Here is a 21477-nt window from a genome sequence, read left to right on the forward strand (position 1 = left end):
CTGGCCGGAATCACAGTCACCCCCGTGCCGGCGGCTCCACATCCGAACATGGAAACAAAGCTTCCTCGCGACCGAATGCGGGAGGGACGTTTTCCAAACCCGCACCGAATCTTTTTTCCCCCCTCTCCGATCGAACGCTTCGTCGGCAGCAGCGAGCAACATGCAGAGTTGTGTGCCGTGGTTCATGCGCGATCGCCTCGAAAACTAAAAGCGAAAAAACAGCACGGTACTATTAGAGAGAAGATTGGACGCGCCTGTCTAACCGTTGACCTTGGGGTCGCTGTCTCTCTTACCAACAACCCCTATTTGTCCCGGCACGCACCTGCGCGGGCGAGAACCCCTACCCATCGCCCATCAATAATGCATGCCACGGTGGCACCGGAAGCATCCAAACGGCGTGCGCCAACTGTGCCTGACCGCGCAGAGGCATGGAGCCAGTTCATTCTTCCTTCAAAGGGGGGCGCATAGTCTCACTTCGCATTAAGCTTACCGCTAATCAGTCATGGGGAGTGTTAAGAAAAGATGGTCAGCTGGAGCAGCGCTGAGTCCGGGTCGGAGGAGCAGCCCGCGCCGCGCGGCTTCTCAGCCGGCAAGTGGCAAAAGGATGATTGGCTGCAGACCCGCGGTGCTACGCACCTACCCGCCATGTGCTTTGCTTTCAAGGATCAGCCACTCAACCGCTCAGCCCCAACGTTGTTTAAGACCCAAAACATCATCTCGGACGGCCAGGCAGCGGAATCGACCATGTTGTCGAGAAGTGAACAGGGATTTGAACGAATCTTAGTTGAATTCTCGTTGTGTTCGTGCTTCCAAACAAATTTGGACGTTGTTCTTGAGAAGTTTCCTTTTCCAGGACCGACGGCTTCCAGGCTTTCCTCGACGACCCCGCAGTATATTCATTCGCCCTCGATTGCAATTCGCAACGCTCGTAGAAGGAAACTGCTGCATGCCTTCGTTTGACCGAGATGGATGCCGTGTTCCGCCGTGCGGATCTCACCGCCCCACGGCTGGACGCCCGGCCGCTGATCCGTGCGGCGCCCGCCGAGCGCCGCCGCGTGACTGGCCGCGTCGATCCGGAAAGCGCCCGCGAGAGGAAAGCGAGGAGCCCCAGTGGCCAGTGCGCGCCGCACCTGCACGGCGCCGCACGCGGCAGGCAGAAGACAGCAAAGCACACCGGGCCCCACCAGGAGGCCACCACTCCAGCTCTCGCCGGGCTCGGGGGTTCCGGAAGAAACATAGCCGGAAAATCATTTTCAATCTACAAACAACTCGCGACTGGACGGCCAAACCAGCAGCAGCCGACGGCAGCAGCGGGAGCCGGAGGCAGCCGAGGGGAAGCGAGCGCGGGGGGTCGCGCGCGTCGCGGCGGCGGGCGGGCGTCGGCCATGTCGGTGAGCTGCGGGCTGGAGTGGGTGGTGTGCCTGGGGTGCACGCGGTGGGCGTGGAAGCGGCTCACCTACATCGGCGCCTACGACAGCGAGACGTGGCCGCCGGCGTCCCCCGGCGAGTTCGAGCCCGTCCCGCGCCTCTGCCGCGTCGTGCTCGCCAACTACGACGCGGACCTCAGCAGCCCCAAGTTCGCGCCGCAGGGCCGCGGGTACGCCGACGTCGACCCCAGGGGCATCGTCAGGCGCGCCACCTACGACCACGTCGGCAACCGCTGCCCGCCCTACCTCATCTACGTCGACGAGGCGCACAAGGAGATCGTCCTCGCCGTGCGCGGCCTCAACCTCGTCCGCAACGCGGACTACAAGGTAAATTGATGATTGGGAAAGGGAGGAGAGGCTGTTTTTCTCCTTCTCAGAGACAGAGGCGAGATTTGACGGACGGATTCTCTTCGCCGGCGCAGGTGCTCATGGACAACAAGCTCGGGATGCAGATGTTCGACGGCGGCTACGTGCACCACGGCCTGCTCAAGGCCGCCCAGTTCATCCTCGAGCGGGAGACGGAGACGCTGCGGGACCTGCTGCGCCGGTACGGCCCCGAGTACAAGCTCATCTTCACCGGCCACTCCCTCGGCTCCGGCATCGCCGCGCTCATGACCGTGCTCGTCGTCAACAACCGCAAGGAGTTCGACAACATACCCAGGAACCGAATCAAGTGCTACGCGCTCGCGCCCGCCAGGTGTATGTCGCTCAATCTCGCCGTCAAGTACGCGGACGTCATCAACTCCGTCGTGCTGCAGGTACGGGGACGCGTTTAACCTTTTTAAGGTGGTGGTGCCGTGCAGTTTCAGGTTGTTGATTTCGGTGCTGTCCTGTTCGAATGGTCTGGGGGCGAGCAATTTGGTCAAATGTGCTTTGCTTGTTGCCTGATTGGGGAATGTCTGAGAAACGTGAACTAGTTTGATTGTACAGAACGGTAGGAATCCATCACTCAATCTGGCTACATTTGTGCCTCGAAGAAAGGTTGTTCAGTGGAGATTTTGTGCTATCTGCTGATCATCAAATGCAAATATGCAATGCTTAATTTGAGGAGCAGCAGAGTTTGTACGAGTAGATTGTACCGTGTTTTCCTCATTTCCTGAGTGGACAATTAATTTGTTTTACACAGGAAGTCGAATTAATAGGGAGCAAGATTTTTATTTCTGAAGAAACTTGGCTAGCACACTTGTCCATATAGTATTTGTGTGTGCTGCAACTGCAAATATTGGTTGTTGCTCCGTTGCTGTCTTGTTTAGTCTGAGTAGGTGAACATAAACTCAACCAGCCCTATGTTGTCAGTTCAATGTTAAACCTTACCATCTCTGGTATCAATGGCATTTCAGTCTCATCTGAAGTCTTTGACTAAATTTACATATCTTTTCCAGGATGACTTTTTGCCAAGAACGCCAACACCACTTGAGTACATTTTTGGGTCTATATTCTGGTAATCTGATCTGATCACTTTCTCCAGATGCTTATGTAGTTCTGCTTCTTTCATTTAAAATACTGCACGTGTGATCGAATTTTTCACCAGGCCTTTATACTTTGGACAGTTTGCCCTGCTTGCTATTCCTCATTTGCTTGAGAGATACATTTAAACAAGACAAGCGGAAATTCAAGGATCCAAGAAGATTGTATGCTCCTGGGCGAATGTATCATATTGTTGAGAGGAAATTTTGCAGGTAATTAGTGTCTTTAATAGTACCTGCTAAATATTTTTTCTGTTTGTGTTGTAAATACCATAATACCATAAATATCAAACCAGCTCTTCTAGGATAAGTAAGCTCTAACCTATTGCTTTTAATAGTTACAACAGTTTTTTCTCCATGATTTAAGCAAGGATTTTTAGTCTTGTTTTTTTCTAGCAGAAGCAGCAAAGCTTAAGTCTGTTTGTGCATTAGAGCATGGGTTTTCACAACTAACAAGGATTGAGGAATATGAATTTCATGTGTTCTTATATATCATTTGAATGACGGCCTAGTTTGAAGCTTGGTATCTTCTATAGGACCAAAATTAGAGTGACATCTTTCCCTCTGGTTGAGTCTTATACACCGTTTGAACAGAGGAGCATACCCTTGTTTTCCTCAACTTTCCTGTATGTAGTTTCTGCTGATAAATGATGACAAAATAAACTGAATTTGGAATCTAAGGAAAAATGAGGTAGAGTTCAGAAGCCTAGTACAGAGGTATTTCAAAATTGGTTAGTTACAGCTAGCAAGCTGTCTCATCACATAAACTGGGTAGGGATTATTGGTAATATAAGTTTTTGGTTCTTATCATGGAAAATTATTCATGTTAGTACCTAGGTTTGACGTATGTTGCCACATCACAGTTTGCATATACATGTAATGGCCAGAAAAAATCATAAGAAAACTTGGAGATGTTTCCTAGAATTTCTGCATTGTTGTACACAAGAAGTGCCTTTTCAGATGTTTAATGACTAAACTACTACTCATCTGTAGATGCGGAAGATTCCCGCCTGTGGTCAGAACTGCAATTCCTGTGGAAGGACGATTTGAGCATGTTGTGCTATCATGCAGTACCACTTCTGATCATGCGATTGCTTGGATCGAGCGAGAATCACAAAAGGCTTTAGAGGTATATACATGTTACACTACATGTTGCTGGTTTATTTTAGCAGTTTTCCATAAGCCTTTCCTTTTTCTTTAAACGTAGCATCATGTTGATGGCATATTTGTCCGATTGCTAAATCTAGGGGATCTTGATCATTTAAAGATGGAATTAACCTGTTGTGAAAGGTCTCAAACCATTACCCCCTTTCTGTTCAAGTGGTCCAAAAATACTGCTAGAGGTGAACTGAACAATTGCCCAGATATTGTATCATGAATCTGGATCTGGCAGGTTTAATCAAGTTTCATGACACCACTGACCAAATGGTGCTGTGCTGTGTTTTTCTTTTTGGAAAATAATTGTGGTTATAATACTCTCATCACATGTTCACACTTCACACCAAAGCAACCACAAGCTCACAACTACAAGCTCATGCCATCTTTGCCTTTTGCTTCTGTAATTTCTCTTTTCTGCATTTTTTTTTTGCATGTTATGGTTTACATGGGAGATGCTCTAGCTTTTGCTAGTACCAAATCAACTTGGAAGAAAAAGGAGGAATTGATTGCAAACAAAATTTTCAGAAATGCACATCTGCTGGAATTTTCCATTGGTTTTAGCACTGATTTGCATAGTTCACAGAGTGAATATTTGTTTATGACTGCATGTCTACATCTATATATTGTTGCAGCTAATGCTGGAAAGTGACAATGCAATGGCTCCACCTCCGCAACAAAAAATGGAGAGGTTGCAAAGTTTTGAGGAGGAGCACAAGAGTGCCCTCCAGAGAGCAAAGACATTGGATGTTCCTCATGCTGCCGACCTGTCAGAAGAGGAAATTCTGGAGGATGGTAGCACTGCACCACCCTCTGATACTCATAGCGAGACGACTATGGAACCGAAATCTGCAGGAAGAACCAGCTGGGACGCATTGATGGAGAAGCTTTTCACCAGGGATGAAGATGGGAAACTTGTTGTGAAGAAGGACATGGCAAAGGAGATTGTTGTTGAGTAATGACGATTATGGGACTGCTCTGCACATGGTAGTACATTCTTTTAGCCGGATGTATAAAGGAGTAAGTTGTGGCTGCGATATATTTTTACAATTTTTTTTCCCTAGTCTGTTGAAAACATCCTTTGAGGTCCATTCATTTTTCCGTATAGAGAAGAGGGGTAGTGCAAAGGGCTGTCTAGGTCGCATCTGAGTAGAGCCTTCATCTGTGTGCATTTTTGGACCTTTGAAATCTTGTAAATTTATCAATACAGGCTTTGTAAATTGTTCCTTGTAGATTGCAAGTTGAGAATTTATTTGGGAAGCCAAAATTGTTGTATGATAATTGATTAGCCTTCATGCTTTGGTCCAGTTATTGCAGTCCAATAATGGATCGCAACACATAATTGCAATCTAAACTTTTCCTCTTCTTGTTTTTAACCTTTTTATTCCAAACTCCATAACAAATAATTTTTATAAGCTAATGGTTTTGTACATTTATACATATACTTCAACATTTTTTTAGGAAAATTCACGAATCTGTGAAGCATTAACAGTTCAGATATATAAAACTAAGCGAGTTGGCCTGGGCGAATAGCGCGGATAGCTAGCTTTTTCATTCTATTTGTTATTTTTACTTAAAAATAGATGTAAATAATTTTTTGAATAATATGATTATAATTGGTTTTCAGATGGCCTAAACCGAGGTACCATCTATACATTTTTCTCACCTGTCATAGCCTGTTGAGTAGTTTTTGGACCACTATGTAGTATTTTTGAAACATGAATTCAGGATGTACAATCATATTTTTCTAGTGCCTTATGTTTATATTACATGGAATGTTTTTTGGCAAGAATATAGTTTTCTAAATTTTTGATTGGCGATACAATTTTTTCCTTAAGATTCCATCGGTGGCATACAAAATTATCCTCACATTTTCAGTAAAGACAACGATAAGTAGTTCAATGTATGAAATAGAAATAAATAATCTCCTTTCTTTTCTTTTTTCTCTAATCTCCGGTACCTAAAGCCCCATGTATGCATAATCCCATAATATTTTATTCATGCATCTTTTCGCAATGTGTGCGGTGAACTGAGTCTGCATATATTCACTGTTGCAGCTGGTAAGGTACACCTTCTCCACTTTTGTGCTTATCCCCCTTTCTCTTGATGGCAGTTTTAACTTTCATCTACTGGGTGTAACACGAACCAGCGGCGATGGTCACTTTTATCGTTAGTTCCATTGATCATTACGACCTTATGGTGTGGAACCGGCAGTAGAAGTCTATCACCGCTGGTTTGAGCTAAACCGACGATGATAGTCCGTTTGCAATGTAAATATTTATAGTGAACTTCTCGAGTCGAATGCCAAGTCTCCTGTACTATAGCCAAATGTGGAGGATGACGGTACAAAATCCAACGACAGCTGCCAAGCCACGTGTCCTCGAAGCTCGATCCCCGCCGACACCGTAGCTATATGCTGAGACACCACCATAACTTTCCATGAGTACTCCTCTACTGAAGAAATTTCTATTTTCCTTGAAGAAAATTGTACTGGAAAATATTATCTCAATGGTCAGAAAAATTGCCCATCCCGCTAAGGATTCCTTCCAGCTTCCAGCTGTGATGGATGATTGCGCATACGACGGACCGGCCATCTCCGACGACGGCCGGCCGGTCAACGACCTTAGCTTGTGTGCTATCGGCCTCTGACAGGCGGGGCCTACCTGCAGATGCAGCCACGCAAGAATCAGGCGGAGCGCTGTCGAACGCCGCCGTTTCCAGCTGCTCCGCCCTCGAATCGCTCCGCATCGATTCATGTTTTTGACCTACGGGCGTGGAGCGGAATTTACCTGCTCCCCCTGATTCACCCTCGATTCCCCTCTCCGTCCAAGCTATCCACCGTGCGCACCCATGGTTGCCGGCCGCATCCTTCTCCGGCGCTCGGATTTCGCGGCGAGGAGGCCCTTCTCCGGCGCTCGCATCTCTTCCATGCGCTCGCACAGCAGGCGGCGTAGCCCTAACCGGTGCATGCGACTCCTCGCGCGAGCCCTCTTCGGCGTCCGTGCCTCCTCGCGGCGCAGCAGCCGGCGTCGCCCCTTCTCGACGCCCGCACTACTTCCTCACGACTCGCGTAGCAGCGGCCGCGCCTCCTCGCGCTCGCCTGCGGCTTGCCCTTCTCTTCCTCCGCCTCTACGGCCTCCGCCCCGTTGACCATGAGCGAGTCCTAGAGCTGGAGCTGACCGGGAATCTCTGCCAAATGATTGGATCGCGAATCGATACGGAGCCGGAGCAGAAGCTGCCTGGAGCAGCCTGAGAGCGGCACCAGCACCAAACGTGCCCTTGACTTCGTCACAGGATGACTTCGATCCAGATCTTCTCTTCTCTTCATTTTTTTTCTCTGAGATCGGAATCTTGCACGCTTCGCTTGCCCAGCTGCTAGCTACCACTATCTTCTCTTAATCCCTTTGCATGCGATGCAACTACAAACTTCTGTAGCTTGAAAGCTAAATATTTGATACTCACGCCAATAATGATAAAACTTTCTCATACGCCATACGTGGATTCTTTTTATTTCCTTCCAAATTAGTCATGTTCGATATGGATTCTTTGGTCATGTTCTGTTTTTTTAATTTTTAAATTCCAAAATTAGTTATTTATTAATCTCATTTGATATGGATCTGTGAAATAATTTAGACCACTAGATCTTCATAAAATATAAAATCCAACGGTGCAAATCTTTCTCTTTTTTAGATTAATGTGAGAATTTTTAAACCCTCTCGACGAATGTGGTGGTTTCTTTAACACTATTGTATTAGAATAATAGATAGATTTTTTTATTTCCTTCCAAATTAGTCGTGTTCGATATGGACTCTTTGGTCATGTCCTAATTTTTCTTAATTTTTAAATTCCAAAATTAGCTATTTATTAACCTCATTTGATATGGATTTGTGAAATAATTTAGACCGCTAGATCTTCATAAAATCTAGCGGTGCAAATTTTTATCTTTTTTAGATTAACGTGGGAATTTTTAGACCCTCTTAGCGAACGTGGTGGCTTCTTTTAACATATTAAGATGATAGATAATAGATTAGAAGTTAATGTATAAATCTGCGAAGTCTAGAACCGACGGTACAAATCAGTGGTTGTCACGATTGATTCGTAGCGAGAACTGGCTGTAATAATGCAATAATTGCTAGCGATTCTTGACAAAGGGCTAATTTTGATACGTTCTGGCTGTAATATAATCTATATCATAGTCAGCTCTTAGGCCCTTGGCCCTTTTTACAGCTCTACGTGTAGAACCGAACATGATATCTTTTTAGTCGACGATTTTAGCACATCCGACTCTGATGTAAATAAGTAATAAATTGCATACCAGCTGTACATGTGGTTTTTTAAGTATTGGGAGGTTTAACATTTTCATGTATTAGACTATAAAAGCTTATAAAGTAGCAAACCTTTATAACCTTTGTTTCTTTTTCTTCACCCTTGCTTCATGTGTGCACTTTCAAAGATGTACTTGGGGCATGAATATTCTGTAAAGCAAAGTGTATGTCTCTATTGGTATATGTCTTAAATAATATTTGATATGATTACAACTGATGGTCACAGAGGGAATTTGTTTCGCCCATAGCAACGCACGAGTATAGATCTAGTTCATATAGAAACAAGAATCCACCACACAAACACACATTGATATCAAGCTCTGAAACTTCAATGGTCATGAATAAACAAGATGTGGGTTGTCTGAACTTCCTGACCAGAGGTTTAGCATCATGGAGGAGGAAGATAAAAAGATTGACATTGTCAACTGGTGGGTTAAGTTATAACGGACTAGATTAATCGGACATACTACTAGAACTTTGTAGCTACATATTTCAGAAAACATACAAAAGTTGTAAACCAGATACAATGCTACTCCCGCTCAGAAGAGCGTGCTTTACTCTTATTTTTTGTCCAGAATCACTACCGACAGCACCATGACACCATCTTCGCTGACCTGAGGATTACATGCCGCCCAACTGGATGGCAAACCATGGACGCAACGCCCAAAACACCAGGACGAACGAGGCAGCACTGACCGCGTTGAGGACCGGATCATCTACTACCCTATCGCTACCATCCGGTGGCATATCACCTGCTCCTGAACCATGAGACGATGAACACCCGTCTCCCTGCGACATCTTGTGGAGATTACTATTGCCTTGGTAGCTGTCCATGGCGAATGAGCCGAACTGACCAGAGTTGCGTATACATCCAGACAAGTTGTTGTACGCCACGGAGAACACCTCCTGCATCCACAGCCTGGTTAGCTGCCATGGGATCGATCCAGTCAACTCGTTGTGTGACATGTCCAGGCTTTCGATCTCACTCATGTTTGCAAAGCTTGCAGGGATTTGACCACTGAAGAAATTGTTGGACAGATTGAGGGCCTTGATATGGCTCAGATTCCCGAGCTCCCATGGAATTTCCCCAGACAGCATGTTCGCAGATAGGTCGATGCCAGACATCAAATCGGAGAAGTCGAAACCGTATGTGTATTGATTCCCTTTTGTACCAAAGGTGAAGCCTCTCGTGTCTTCGACCACTATGTAACTCTCCAATATAACTTTTATAAGTAGGAAAGGATTATCTACTTCTATTGTTTCACGGTCACAAAAGATTCTGCCAAGACATGGCCGCAGCGAACCTGACAGCTTGTCATGTGACAAGTCAATTATCCTAGGGCAGAGCTTACACAAGTTGGAAGTGACCTGCCCTTCAAGCTCGTTCCAACCCAAGGAGAGTACATTGATGTTATCAAGATCTTCTAACCAGCTGAGGTTACCAGTCAACTAATTGCATCTCGTATCCAGTCTCATAAGATTTGGTGTGCTGAGAAGACCATGAGAGATATCTCCTGACAAGGAATTCCCCGACAAGTTAAGTGAACTTAGAGATGTACTGCTACATTTTGGCATTGGCCCGTTAAAGTCGTTAGCTGAAAGATCCAGAATCTCAATTCTTGTCAAATTGCAAATCTTTGGATGAATGTTGCCAATCATACGGTTCCCAGAAAGATTTAAGACTGCTAAGCTAGACAGATTCCAAAATGAAGTGTCAAGTTCGCCAGACAGCTTGTTATCATACAAACTCATGATTACCAAGCTTCCTGATAAAAGACGAGGCAGCGCTCCTTCAAATTTGTTGTTGCCTAGATGCAATGCAAAACCGACAGACAAATTATTCATCCCACCAAAAACCAAACCTCCAAGCTGGTTGTTTGAGATACTGACATCCACATGTCAGGAAAATCAGTGAACACACAAGCTGGCAATTCACCAAAAAAATTGTTGCTCGACAGGTCAAGAAGTCGCATGCGGTTGATGTGGCACAATGACATTGGTATTTGTCCATAGAAGTTATTGTGATAAAAATCAAGAGTGGACAAGCTTGGAAACATTGAGCCAAAGCCCACGGGTAACTGCCCTGTTGTATAGTTGTTAGATATGATCATAGATTGCAGAGCAGTTTGGGGGTGCCCAATTGGAACTAGCGATCCAGTTAACGAGTTATTGCCAAGGTTTAGGTTAACCAGAGTTGCTTCCTTTGAAAACAGCCAGTTTGGCATGCTTCCTGACAAGTTATTGTTGGACAAATCAAGCTCCTCCAAATAAAGCTGTGTGCGTAGAAAGTGTGGTTCTTCAATAATGGCTCTGTCAAGATCACAACCAGAGAGTGCTAGCCGTTTCAGTTGGAATGGAGGTACCCATCCAGGGATATTCACATGAACAGCTAAATTAGTGTTCCCAGACAGGTCAATCTCTTCGAGTTTAGTGAGGTTACGCAGCTAATAGAATGATAGTTTGCCGCTCAAATTATTCTGAGAAAAGCGAAGACTCTTGAGAGACAAAGAAAGATTTGAAGAGGGACTTATAGGGATAGGTCCTTCAAACAGGTTTCCTGAGAGATCCAACCGCTCAATATGTGGAAGTGAAAACAAGAATGCCGAAAGGTTCCCACTAAAATGGTTTGAACTCATGCAGTTCCCGTATGTTTCTGAGGTATCGAAATGCTGTTGAAAATGTGAAGATCATGTGACATTTCTGACATATCGATTTGAAAAACTGAACCCAAATTTGCAGGAAATGGTCTTTTTTTTTTACCTTTGCTCGGTTGGAAGAGCTCCGCTCATATTGTTGTTGCTGAGATTTAACACTTCCAGTGAAACCGGTTCTTCATCTGAAGACGAACTGATTGGAATACCTCCTACTAATGAATTCTCCGAGAGATCTAGGACTTTAAGGTGAGGAAGTGCGAGCAAAGTCTTCAGGAGGCTTCCGTTGAACTGGTTTTTGCTCAAATTCAGTTCTCGCATGTTCGCAAGGTTTCCGAAAACTGCAAAACATGCAATTATACCAATATAATCAGCGGAGCCGATTCTTGATTCATCAGTATGTGTCACAAGTACGAAGTGTTTGTTCCTGTACCTGCAACAGAAAGATCCCCGCGCATTCCATTGCTCTGTGTGTTGAATCCTTAGCATTGGAGAAGCTATGAGGATGGAGAGTGACTTCCACATGGTGAATGGAGTAGGAGAAACCAGCTACGTCAACAACTCCATGGATCAAGTTTGTACCTAGTACTCTCTTTACCGACATGGACAAGTAATGCTACTGTTTTCTTCCTTGTCCTTACTTTTTTTTTCTGTTTTCTGAATCCTAGCAAAAAGCTTTGGTTGAGACTAAACCGGTGCTTGAGAAGGCTGTGGCAGAAGTATGCTCTGCTGTCCTCCCTCGGAATCTGGTGGTTTGTGACTTAGGCTGTGGTTCAGGTAGAAACACACTCATCTTCCTCTCCGAGGTGATCAATGCCACGAGAGGCCATCCTGTGGAGATGCAGTTCTTCCTGAATGATCTACCAGGCAACGATTTCAACCATCTTCCAGTCATTTGAACAGCTCAAGAACTCAACTGCAGCAGATCATAAGGGAGAAAGATTGCCTCCCTTCTATATTACTGGGGTACCTGGGTCCTACTATACCAGGCTTTTCCCTTTCCAAAGTGTCCATCTCTTTCACTCTTCGTTTAGCCTCCACTGGCATTCCCAAGTATACGAAAGATGGCGATATATATATGTACAACTTCATGCTCAATAATTCAGTGTCATCTTACAGTTCTTTCTTAAGCTGATTGTAGCAAATAGGCATCATTCAGCTCTATCATCCCTAATAAACCATATATATAAGTTGGATATCGGCAAACTAGCCTTAATCACCTATGGAACTAAACTGGGGAACCCTATTGAAAATATTGATTATTGTGGTTAAATTTTATTTAGGGTCCAAAATCAAAGGGACAAATTTTTTTCTCTAGATCTTCCTATTTGTATATCTTTTTTCTTGGAATTTATGAATATATTTTGTAATGATTGTTAAAACTGTTGATGTTACCATTCAGTTTCCTGATGTGTTAGATGGCAACAAAGGGAACACTTACATTGCAAAGACTACACCACCATCTGTAGTGAAACTATACCAGGAGCAGTTTTAGAAGGACTTGAAGGGACACTATTCCTTGAGCTACGATACGAGAACTAGCTTTTGGGGGACAAATGGTGCTAACGTTTCTTGGCAGGAAGGAGGAGGATATATACAGTGGCAGTATGAATTATCTTTACGAACTTCTCGCACAATCTCTTCAGTCTCTTGTTGAGAAGGTAGATGAGTAATGAGTAGAATGGAAAATATTTCACTTTCACGTACCACAAACTTATGCGCTGCATGGGGATAACAAGTATATCGATCTCAGAACCACAAAAGTTAGTGACACTAAGGATGCATACACCGAACTACTCTTATTATTTATCTATGCCATCCGATCAAATGCATTATGCATGTGTAGTATAGTAGGTCAAAACTTTTGTGTAGTAATATTAGAATGTACCAACCAGAGCCAGCCAATTTACTACTGTTATATGATTGCTTGGATTTTTCTTTTTTAGAGTAGAAAGTTAATTGTGTAACTAATAAGTTGATTTTTGAATATCTTGTAACAGGATCTCGTGAACCAGAAGAAACTGAACTCCTTCAATTTACCAATTTATGGTGCATCTGTTACTGAAGTTAAGGAAGTGGTTAATCAGAGCGGGCTTTTTGACATTAATCACATCGATTTGTTTGAGCCGAATTGGGATCCTTGACTCAGAAGACAACAACGTGCTAGATTGCATTCAGAGTGGAGTGAACATCGCAAAGAGCATAAGGACAGTCATGGAAACTTTGCTTGTGAGCCATTTTGATGAATTCATGATCGAGGCACTCTTCAAAGAATTTGCGAGTAAGGTAGCAGAGTACCTTCAGAGGGAGGACAATACTAAGTACTCAATCATCATACTATCCCTGCAGAAAAAGTGACAGGCATAAGCATGATTGATTTGCATATGTTGTGACAGGCATAAATGATTTTCATTTGTTATTGTCACCACGTTTGCTATCCATATCAATGTATTATCTATCATTATTGTTTTATGTTCAAAATATATAAATATACCATGTCACTATGGAGAACAATGTAGAATTTTAAGGATGTGCCCCATCCTCTATCTTTTAGAGGTGGGATGAATTTGATTATGATGAGACTTGTCTATTTTTTCGAGAAGGGAAATTTTATTCAATTCAAGGTTTTACATCGAGTTGATAATTTTTGGTGGGACAACACTAGCAGAATTAAGCTCTATTATATGTTCAAGCAACAATCTTGGAAGTATTCTCCAAAACACCTGACAAAATGACCCTTGAAGGCAGTCACCAAATCACCTAGTGTGATCATGCAAGTTAGTCTCCAAAACGCCTCTGAAGGTTTGCTAATTAATGTGTTACTGGAAATACCTTCTCGCTTTGAACAAACTAAGTCGGTTATAAATCATGCCTTTTGCTTTAAAAAACCTTTAACACCATGATTATAGCTGTTAGTTTCCAGAACACCTTCAAAGACTTTGAGAGGAATTTTTCTTGTCTTTTAGAGGCGTTTTGTAATGCCTTTTAAACCCCGATGTCGTGCTGCGGTAAACAAAGAAGTCAGGGGGGGTTTGGAAACTAAAGATGACAACCATGGTCTTCTCCTTTGTTGTTTCTGCTTTGCCAGGAAATTGCTACTTCTTTTGGTCTTGATCACTCATGCAAGAGATGTTAGCTTGGTAACTGCACAGTGCACAGGTTCTATCCTCTAGCTCCAGGTGCTTGATGACTTCTAAGCAACATGTAGACACTGTCCCTTCCTGTGTCCGAGAACCAGGTTGGTGGCCTTGCTTGCATGCGTGGGCCTTCAAAGAAGCAGAATGTATCATGGCGCTCACACAGCAAACAGAATCACGGCAAAGAAAAAATTGAGGGAAAGAATCTCGGCAAATGAGACCCACAAGCAGATGAAGGACAAAAGGGAAAAGGAAAGCCCAAATCCTCAAAGGCCCACACAGTGTTGTGCTGCCCTCCCATGTCTCCTCGTTGATGTGGTCATCAGCTGCACATAGTTTACTGATTACTTTGACCAATTGTGAGCGTGTTTATTCCACGTTCCACATTTTTACAGCAACTGCCCGTGTGCAACTAATGACGAACCCCACAGTAAAAAAATTAGTATTAGGGTTTGGATTTGCTACAACAATCTCCCAATATGGCCCACACAATCCTATTTTTTGGAAGGCTCTCAAAAACCAATCCCCTCTCAAAATAGAGGGAGAACCTCCTCTCCCCCAATACTGCTCCCAATACCCTTCTTGTTTTTAGGGGTCCACTTGTCATTGGGGGTGAGATTATTGGGAGGCTGCAGCAGCATCTCTCCCTACAATCCCTAAAATGGTATTCGGGCTCTTCCAATACCACCTTATTAGGAGTCACTTATTGGGAGATAAATGGAGATGTTTCTCATTGGTAGAGCTCTAATTTCTAACTCCATGTCAATTTAGAGTTTCTGGACTAAAATAAAGTGTTTTGCCCATCCCTAAATATAATGACCGGTACTTGAATTTTTTCCCCTAAATATAAGGATTCCCGAATATCCATTCAAGAGCTGGCCAATCAGTAACTAGCATGGTCATTAACTACGCCAATCTAATTAAAAGCTGGCCAATTAGAAAATGTCACTAATGCTTTAACGAGGGGCATGCAAGACTTTTCCTTGTCTACTTTGTCCTAAATTTCAAGAAATCCTTATATTTGGGAATGAAGCGAGTAGAAGTATCCCAAAGCGTCTAGGTCAAAATAGTTTAAATATCTATTTTTAGTTAAATTAAAAGCAATGGTTTCGCGCAAATCTCAAAATGTACCCTCAGCTCTAGCTTCAAGAATTCTTTGAGCTGTAATTGTGCCAAACAAGCTCTTAGTTTGAGTTTTTCGAGATGAAACAAAATATCAGGAACTTCATGCAAAAATAATTGGGAGGGGGGGGGGTATATTCAAACATACACAAAAGATCCAATGAAATTTTGGAATCAAAATCAAAATAGCATAGTGGCCTGGTGGGGTTGGTCAAGCACTACACGGAGCGCCTCATCGGTGATTGAATTCTTAAGCCTCGTGTTTTCATGCTTGGGCCAAAGCTCAATGCTTAAATAGTTTGCCCCTCTTAAGGGTTTGAAAAGAATTCAAGGTCAGCTGAGAATCTAGTCAAATTAAAGGCACCAAAATTCGAGCTGGAAAGAACTCAAACGTGAGTGACGAAACCTCACCAATCTACTCAATATTACCAAAGAGCAGATATGAAGCAAGCAGAGTATAAATAGCGGATTATTCGGAGTGGTTGAGTTGAGTAGACATCATGCTCCATGTCTTCGGCAAAAGGTCAAAGGCAGCTGTTGGCTAAGCTGAAACCCTGATCTTTTTTCCTCCTGAAGCTCCAAGGTAGCAGGTGAGACTGCCATCTTGGAATTGGAAACGCTGTTTGTTATCCTTTACCCCGAACGAGAACAGGAGAGGGATGAACAAGACGACGAGGATCATGTGATCGAGAGCGTAGCGGATACTCAAGCGCGCTGCACTGCAGAGAGATTTTGGCTCAGCTGCCTTCCGTGAGCACTGCAAGGCTGAGACGGTGATAGTCCTCCGTATGCACACGGCTCATGACTGGAGTATAGCCAACTGAAGTTTGTCAGGGGAATCAGAGTCAGAACTCGTGCCTGCCCTCCCTCGCAACCCACCCACCGTCCGGTTCACGTTCGGCGAGGTCCAACCGCCACCACCTCTGTCCATGCATGGATGGATGCGGCCAAACGAAGCTGACCATACATCTGCCCGACTGAATCGACCAAATCTCCATGACTGACTGATGTCGCAACCGCCGGGTTAAGTTTATTTATTCCTCCAAGATTGAGTGAGCAATCTGATGAGCACACTTTTTTTTTTGTCGAAAGATGATGAGCGCACTTTTCAGTTGGAACCTGCATGCTGCAGGGCGTAGCCTGGTGTGTAAAGATGAAATCAAGTGTTCTTTTACACTCATCCCTGGAGAAAGAAGAAGAAGAAAAGGTTGCATTCGCAGTTTATTTATTTGCTGTGAAGATGGGTTCCAAAAAAATAATGAGTTTTATCTCGAAAGTAATACTTGCCAATTCTTTGAAGTGGATGGATGCCACTTTGCTGGCCTTGTGCCTTCGTCGAAAGCCCTCCATGTATTTTTTTTTCCCCTAGTTGCAACGTACACAGAATATCCGGCTCCTTCTATTTCTCTCCAGCATCAAGAATCCTTCCCACATGGCATGTATGGAATGTTGTGTAAAAGTTCTTTTGGAGCTGCTAGCAGCTTGTTGTTGCATACCAGAAACCAAATCTCAGTTGAGCACGGAGCAGCAGCATCTCGCAAATAACGCGCATCGTTAGGCAGTTGAGATACTTTTTACTTAGAAGAGAGAAACTTTGCAGGAATTTACATTGCCAAATATTCAGGAGAATGGAGGACGTTACAAGTTGCTTTTGGATTGCATCCTCCGAACATGTGCTCCCATTTGTTTGGGAATTGGTCATTTAGCCTTAGGTCCCAAATTATGGTTGAGCAAGTGCTCTTTTCTAGACCATATGGTTGAATAGAAATGACATTGTTTTTACAAGGCGAGAATACACTATTATATGTAGGTTTACCTTCGTCTAAACACACTAGCTAGGCCCGTTCTTGGGCATTGCTACAGAAGCAGGAAGGCCAAGCACAATTGAGATGGGCACTGCAGAACTCTGACACGATAATTGTTGAAATCTTCATGAGCTGAGTTATGGCACCTTGAAATAGTCTATGGCTAATACTAAAATAATGGATGGCTGAGTTGCATAGACCGGAAAAAGGCTATTCCTTTTTTTCAAAAAAAAATGAAGAGCGCCGGGAAATGGAACAGAAATATTCCTTCGTTCCTTGTCAATCAATCAGGCAATCAAGGGCGATAGGATGGATCCCAAGCTCCGCATCGTCAGCATTCACAACGGAAAAGACAACTAGACAAGGAACGATCGTCAAAACAAGTGCAGGGATAAGTTCAAGTGATTAGGGTTAGCTAGCAATCTTCTTTCAATTCAAAGCACGTTTATATATATAATCCCTCATGGCTGGTCATGAAACTAGTCTTTTGTCTCCGTGTGGTGCACTTGTACTTCTTTTTTGAAGCAAAAAGTAATGCTGGGTGCTGGCATGGACTGTTTGACGAACTAAACGTACGTTTCTCAAATCACAGGCTTCCTTTCACCTCCGTCCTTGGTTGCTGTGCATCTAGGAAGAAACATAAAACCTTGCTAGGGGATTCTGCTCTAGCTCATTTCTTTTATTTATTCCTTTTCTAGTAGGGGAATCTTGAAGCTCTGCACAGCATGATTTGCTACAAACAAACGATCCAGCCGTTCTAGACAAACTGCCGAAGGGATGCAAGTGGCTACTAATCTTAACGATGTTTTTGGGTGAGCTAACTAATAGCATAGTATGTCATTTTAGTTCATTTCTCTCTACTAGATGAATTACGATGCATGAGATTTTAGTTTATTTTAGCAAAAAGAAATCGAGCTGATGACCCTAGTTAACGGGTCGGTTGCGTGCTGGCTGGATTCCGATATTTCATTGTTTGGTCTGCGGTGTCTTCTTGGATAAATCAATGGTCTCTGTCTGGGCTCTTGCAACATGATTAGGGTTATTGTGTTAGCACGAAGTTATAGAAAATTGGTAGATGTGGATTATCTGCCATGGCTAGTTTGCATAATCTTGCTACGTATTTAGCATAGAGTTAGGTCATCAGCTGAGTGATGCTACGCAAAGCTTGTTTTTCTTTGTTCAACTAGTTTAGGATAGTTATGCCCTGTTACTCAGCCAGGCCAGGTGATTGAAACCAAAGCTCGGCATCGTGAATTTTCACAAAGGACGAGACAACCAGACAAGGACCCACCACAAAAGAAAAGGGAATTGTACGGCTATGTTAGCTAGCTAGGGTCAGCAATCTGCTTTGGGTACTCCACGGCATGTTAACCTCATGACCATGGAACACTAGTCCTTTGTCTCCGTGTCCTGCACAGTGCACTTTGCGCTAGCACTGATCGTCCAACTAAGTTAACTCATTCCTGAGCTAATCACAGGCTTCTTTTCAGCTCAATGTTCTAATATAGTTCATATCGAGTCACCGGCGTCGTTGGGTTGTTGCGTCTTTGAAGAAATTTCGCTAGTGGAATCTGCTCTAGCTCATTATTTATTTGTTTATTTCTAGGAGGGGAATCTTGATGCCCTGCATAGCTACATGCGCTAAAAATTGTTCAGCCTGTTTCTAGATAAATAAATTACTGGGTTGGTTGCTGGCTGCTGCGTGGTTCCAAACTTTCGTTGATTTTTACCCCTCTTCTTGTTTGGGGTGTGGGGTGTCCTTAGGTGAATGACTGAAATGGTCCTCCTGGCCATTACACCGAGATTCGTGTTAGCACGAAGTACTAGGTTTTGTGGAACCAAGGGGTCATCATATCTAGCATCATCTCAAGTTCTTGTGCACCATCTTGTTGTCGATCACTTGCATTTGCATCATATGCCCTGATAACGCTGGGGTCCCTGAAGGCTCGCAACACCTGTCTGGGCCAAATCTGAAGATCGAGGCATAGGCAAAAAACCCAGAGCCCCACAAAGACCAAATAAAGAGAGGACCTCCACTCGAAAAAATAAAAAATAAAGAGAGGACCACCTTAAGAGGGGCACTTTCATCAGATGTAGAACTAGTTATTATCAGAACACATCTCAATTAAACCAATCTGACATAAATTATATCAAGATGTGTTTGGAACGCATAAAATTCTCATGAAAGCATCTTAAATCCAAGAGAACCCAAAACAAGGTATATCTTTTATCCGAACAAATGTAAGACGATTTAGTTTCGTTATAAATCAAAGTTCTAATTTTGATCAAGTTCATAGAAATAAATATTAAGATCTACAATATTCAATAAATGGAATATAAGGACATATTATTGACGATTTTAGATGAACTAATAATTTGATCCTATATCTGTTTGCCTAACTTTCTACAAACATGTTTAAAGTTAGGCTTTGACTTACGGCAAAACTGAAACGTCTTGCGGGTATTACCGTCTTCCAAACCAAGCGAAGAAGCGAAGAAAGATGAAAGGCTCCAAGATCTCATGACGCAACAGTCCTCAAACTCATGCACACCCTGGCCGTGCATCTGATCTGTTGGGTCACAGGAGTTTATACGCGTTCACCGGATGCCGATGGTGAGAAAACAAAGGCAAAGGCAGCTCCTCCCTCTCCATGCCATGGGTGCTCTCGGGCGGCCCGCCCACATCGCCGTCACGGCACCACAACCAACTGCCCCGCCAACTGCCTCCCTATAAACCCTTTCGCTTCGGTTCCCTTCAGTCTCCGTCCGCTAGCGCCAGCGCCAGTGGCCACCACCACTACCACGACCCCGCGCCTTCCCCACGCCCGGCCACACGCCTCTGCCGCAGCGGGCGGGGTCCTCGGATGCAATGGACCTCGACGCCGACATCCCCACCTCCCCCTCCGCCGACTCCTCGCCCTCCTCCTCCGACCTCGACACCGAGGTAACTCACCGTCCAGGTTCTTCTTGGGTCTTCTTGCATTGGCTGCCTGGTCAACCCGCATTCATCTATCTAGCTGACATGGTGTGGATAACGTTTTGGCTTCTTGGGGGGGATGGCAGTCGACGGGGTCCTTCTTCCCGGACCGGAGCACGACGCTGGGGACGCTGATGGGCGTGTCGGCGTTCGGCGGCGCGCAGGCGCAGCAGCAGCGTCGCGCGGCGAGGGCGCCGGCGGCGGGCGAGGAGGGAGCGGGAGGGGCGCAGCGCGCGCCGCGGGAGGAGGAGGAGGAGGAGAGGCGCCGCGGCGGGGTGTGGCGGCGGAGGAGGCGGCGCCGGCGCCGGCGCGGGCGCAGCCTGGGCGGGAGCTGGTGGCGGCTGTGCCGGGACCACGGCGACGGCTGCCCGCCGACGTCGCTGGGCGAGTTCCTGGACATGGAGCGGCAGCTCGCGGGGGCCGACTTCCTCTGCGACGGCACCGGCGCCTCGGGGCGGGAGGCCGCGGCGGTGGCCACCGCCCTGTTCGAGGACGGCAGGGTGCGGCCGCCGCCGTCCTTCGCCGCGGCGGAGGAGCGCGGGAGGTGGCGGCTGCTGCGGGCGTCGGAGGGCTCGTCATCGCTGGCGCGTCTGCCGGTGCTGCTCACCGGCATCTGCAGCGGCGGCGCGGGGTAACAACACATCGCAGTACAAACAACCAGACCGAAACCAACGGTGCTCGCGAAATTGCAATTAAGTGGCTTCGGAGGGGTGTTCATGCGACAGTGGAGTGGACGCTTACGCTATCCTTTAATCAAGCCTCTTTGTCTCCCTTCTTTCTCTTTTTTATAGTGTCGCCATTATTTAATTATTGCACTTTGGTCCTTTTCGCCATGATGCCATTTTGATGGCGCCCCATTCCGCCTGCGGGTGTCTCGTTATTGAGTTAAGAATTTTGTTATTTAGAACTATTAAATAAAATCTAATTATAAAATTAATTGTAGAATTTCTGAACTAATTTGCGAGATGAACATTAAATCATAATTAGAGGATGGTTATTGTAGCATCACTGTTGCAAATTATAAATTAATTAGGCTCATTAAATTCATCTTGCGAAATAGCACACATCTGAAAATAAATTAGACAAATTTTATTTAGTACTCTAAATGGTAATGGTAAGATTCTTTTTATATGTTGGGGCTAAAGTTTAGCCTTTAAAAACCTAACGGGGCCTTATTCACTCGCTTTTGCTCCCCGTCCAACCTTCTACGCTCACTACTTGCACGGCAAAAGAATCAAGAGCGAATTTTAAAACCTGCATCAAATTTGCCCAGCTTTATATTTCAAATAAAATTTGCCCTACTTTTAGAGCAGTGATCAGTTTTTCAAAATGCATGTAACTCTCCAGCTCCACTTTTCACGGCGACCATTCCCCAGTTAATTCTTGCAGACTGCAACAACGGACAAAGTTTG

The 21477-nt window shown here is 44.7% G+C and overlaps 2 protein-coding genes and 2 pseudogenes across 2 annotated transcripts; 3 read left to right on the top strand and 1 right to left on the bottom strand.

Annotated features, from left to right (window-relative positions):
• Positions 1 to 962: 962 nt before the first annotated feature.
• LOC112890953 lies at positions 963 to 5343 on the top strand. The gene is made up of 6 exons (XM_025957841.1): positions 963 to 1754; positions 1850 to 2185; positions 2810 to 2868; positions 2978 to 3106; positions 3887 to 4022; positions 4684 to 5343. Exons 1-6 carry the CDS (start codon positions 966 to 968, stop codon positions 5005 to 5007), a joined length of 1773 nt encoding a protein of 590 aa, XP_025813626.1. The 5' UTR covers positions 963 to 965; the 3' UTR covers positions 5008 to 5343.
• A 3553-nt stretch (positions 5344 to 8896) lies between these two features.
• Positions 8897 to 11009, bottom strand: LOC112890568 (annotated as a pseudogene).
• A 514-nt stretch (positions 11010 to 11523) lies between these two features.
• LOC112890005 lies at positions 11524 to 13382 on the top strand (annotated as a pseudogene).
• A 6092-nt stretch (positions 13383 to 19474) lies between these two features.
• LOC112890006 (uncharacterized protein At3g17950-like) lies at positions 19475 to 20836 on the top strand. Its single transcript, XM_025956833.1, has 2 exons — positions 19475 to 20032; positions 20152 to 20836. Exons 1-2 carry the CDS (start codon positions 19958 to 19960, stop codon positions 20698 to 20700), a joined length of 624 nt encoding a protein of 207 aa, XP_025812618.1. The 5' UTR covers positions 19475 to 19957; the 3' UTR covers positions 20701 to 20836.
• The last annotated feature ends 641 nt before the right edge of the window (positions 20837 to 21477 follow it).

The sequence above is a fragment of the Panicum hallii genome, chromosome 4 (genome assembly GCF_002211085.1).
Source record: "Panicum hallii strain FIL2 chromosome 4, PHallii_v3.1, whole genome shotgun sequence".
In the NCBI taxonomy this organism is placed as follows: domain Eukaryota; kingdom Viridiplantae; phylum Streptophyta; class Magnoliopsida; order Poales; family Poaceae; genus Panicum; species Panicum hallii.

Coding starts and splice junctions, on each gene's coding strand:
- LOC112890953 (XM_025957841.1), top strand. CDS start 966: ATGGATGCCGTGTTCCGCCGTGCGGATCTCACCGCCCCACGGCTGGAC. Junction 2,869..2,977: donor ATTTTTGGGTCTATATTCTG/GTAATCTGATCT, acceptor TACTTTGGACAG/TTTGCCCTGCTTGCTATTCC. Junction 4,023..4,683: donor AATCACAAAAGGCTTTAGAG/GTATATACATGT, acceptor ATATTGTTGCAG/CTAATGCTGGAAAGTGACAA.
- LOC112890006 (XM_025956833.1), top strand. CDS start 19,958: ATGGACCTCGACGCCGACATCCCCACCTCCCCCTCCGCCGACTCCTCG. Junction 20,033..20,151: donor CCTCCGACCTCGACACCGAG/GTAACTCACCGT, acceptor GGGGGATGGCAG/TCGACGGGGTCCTTCTTCCC.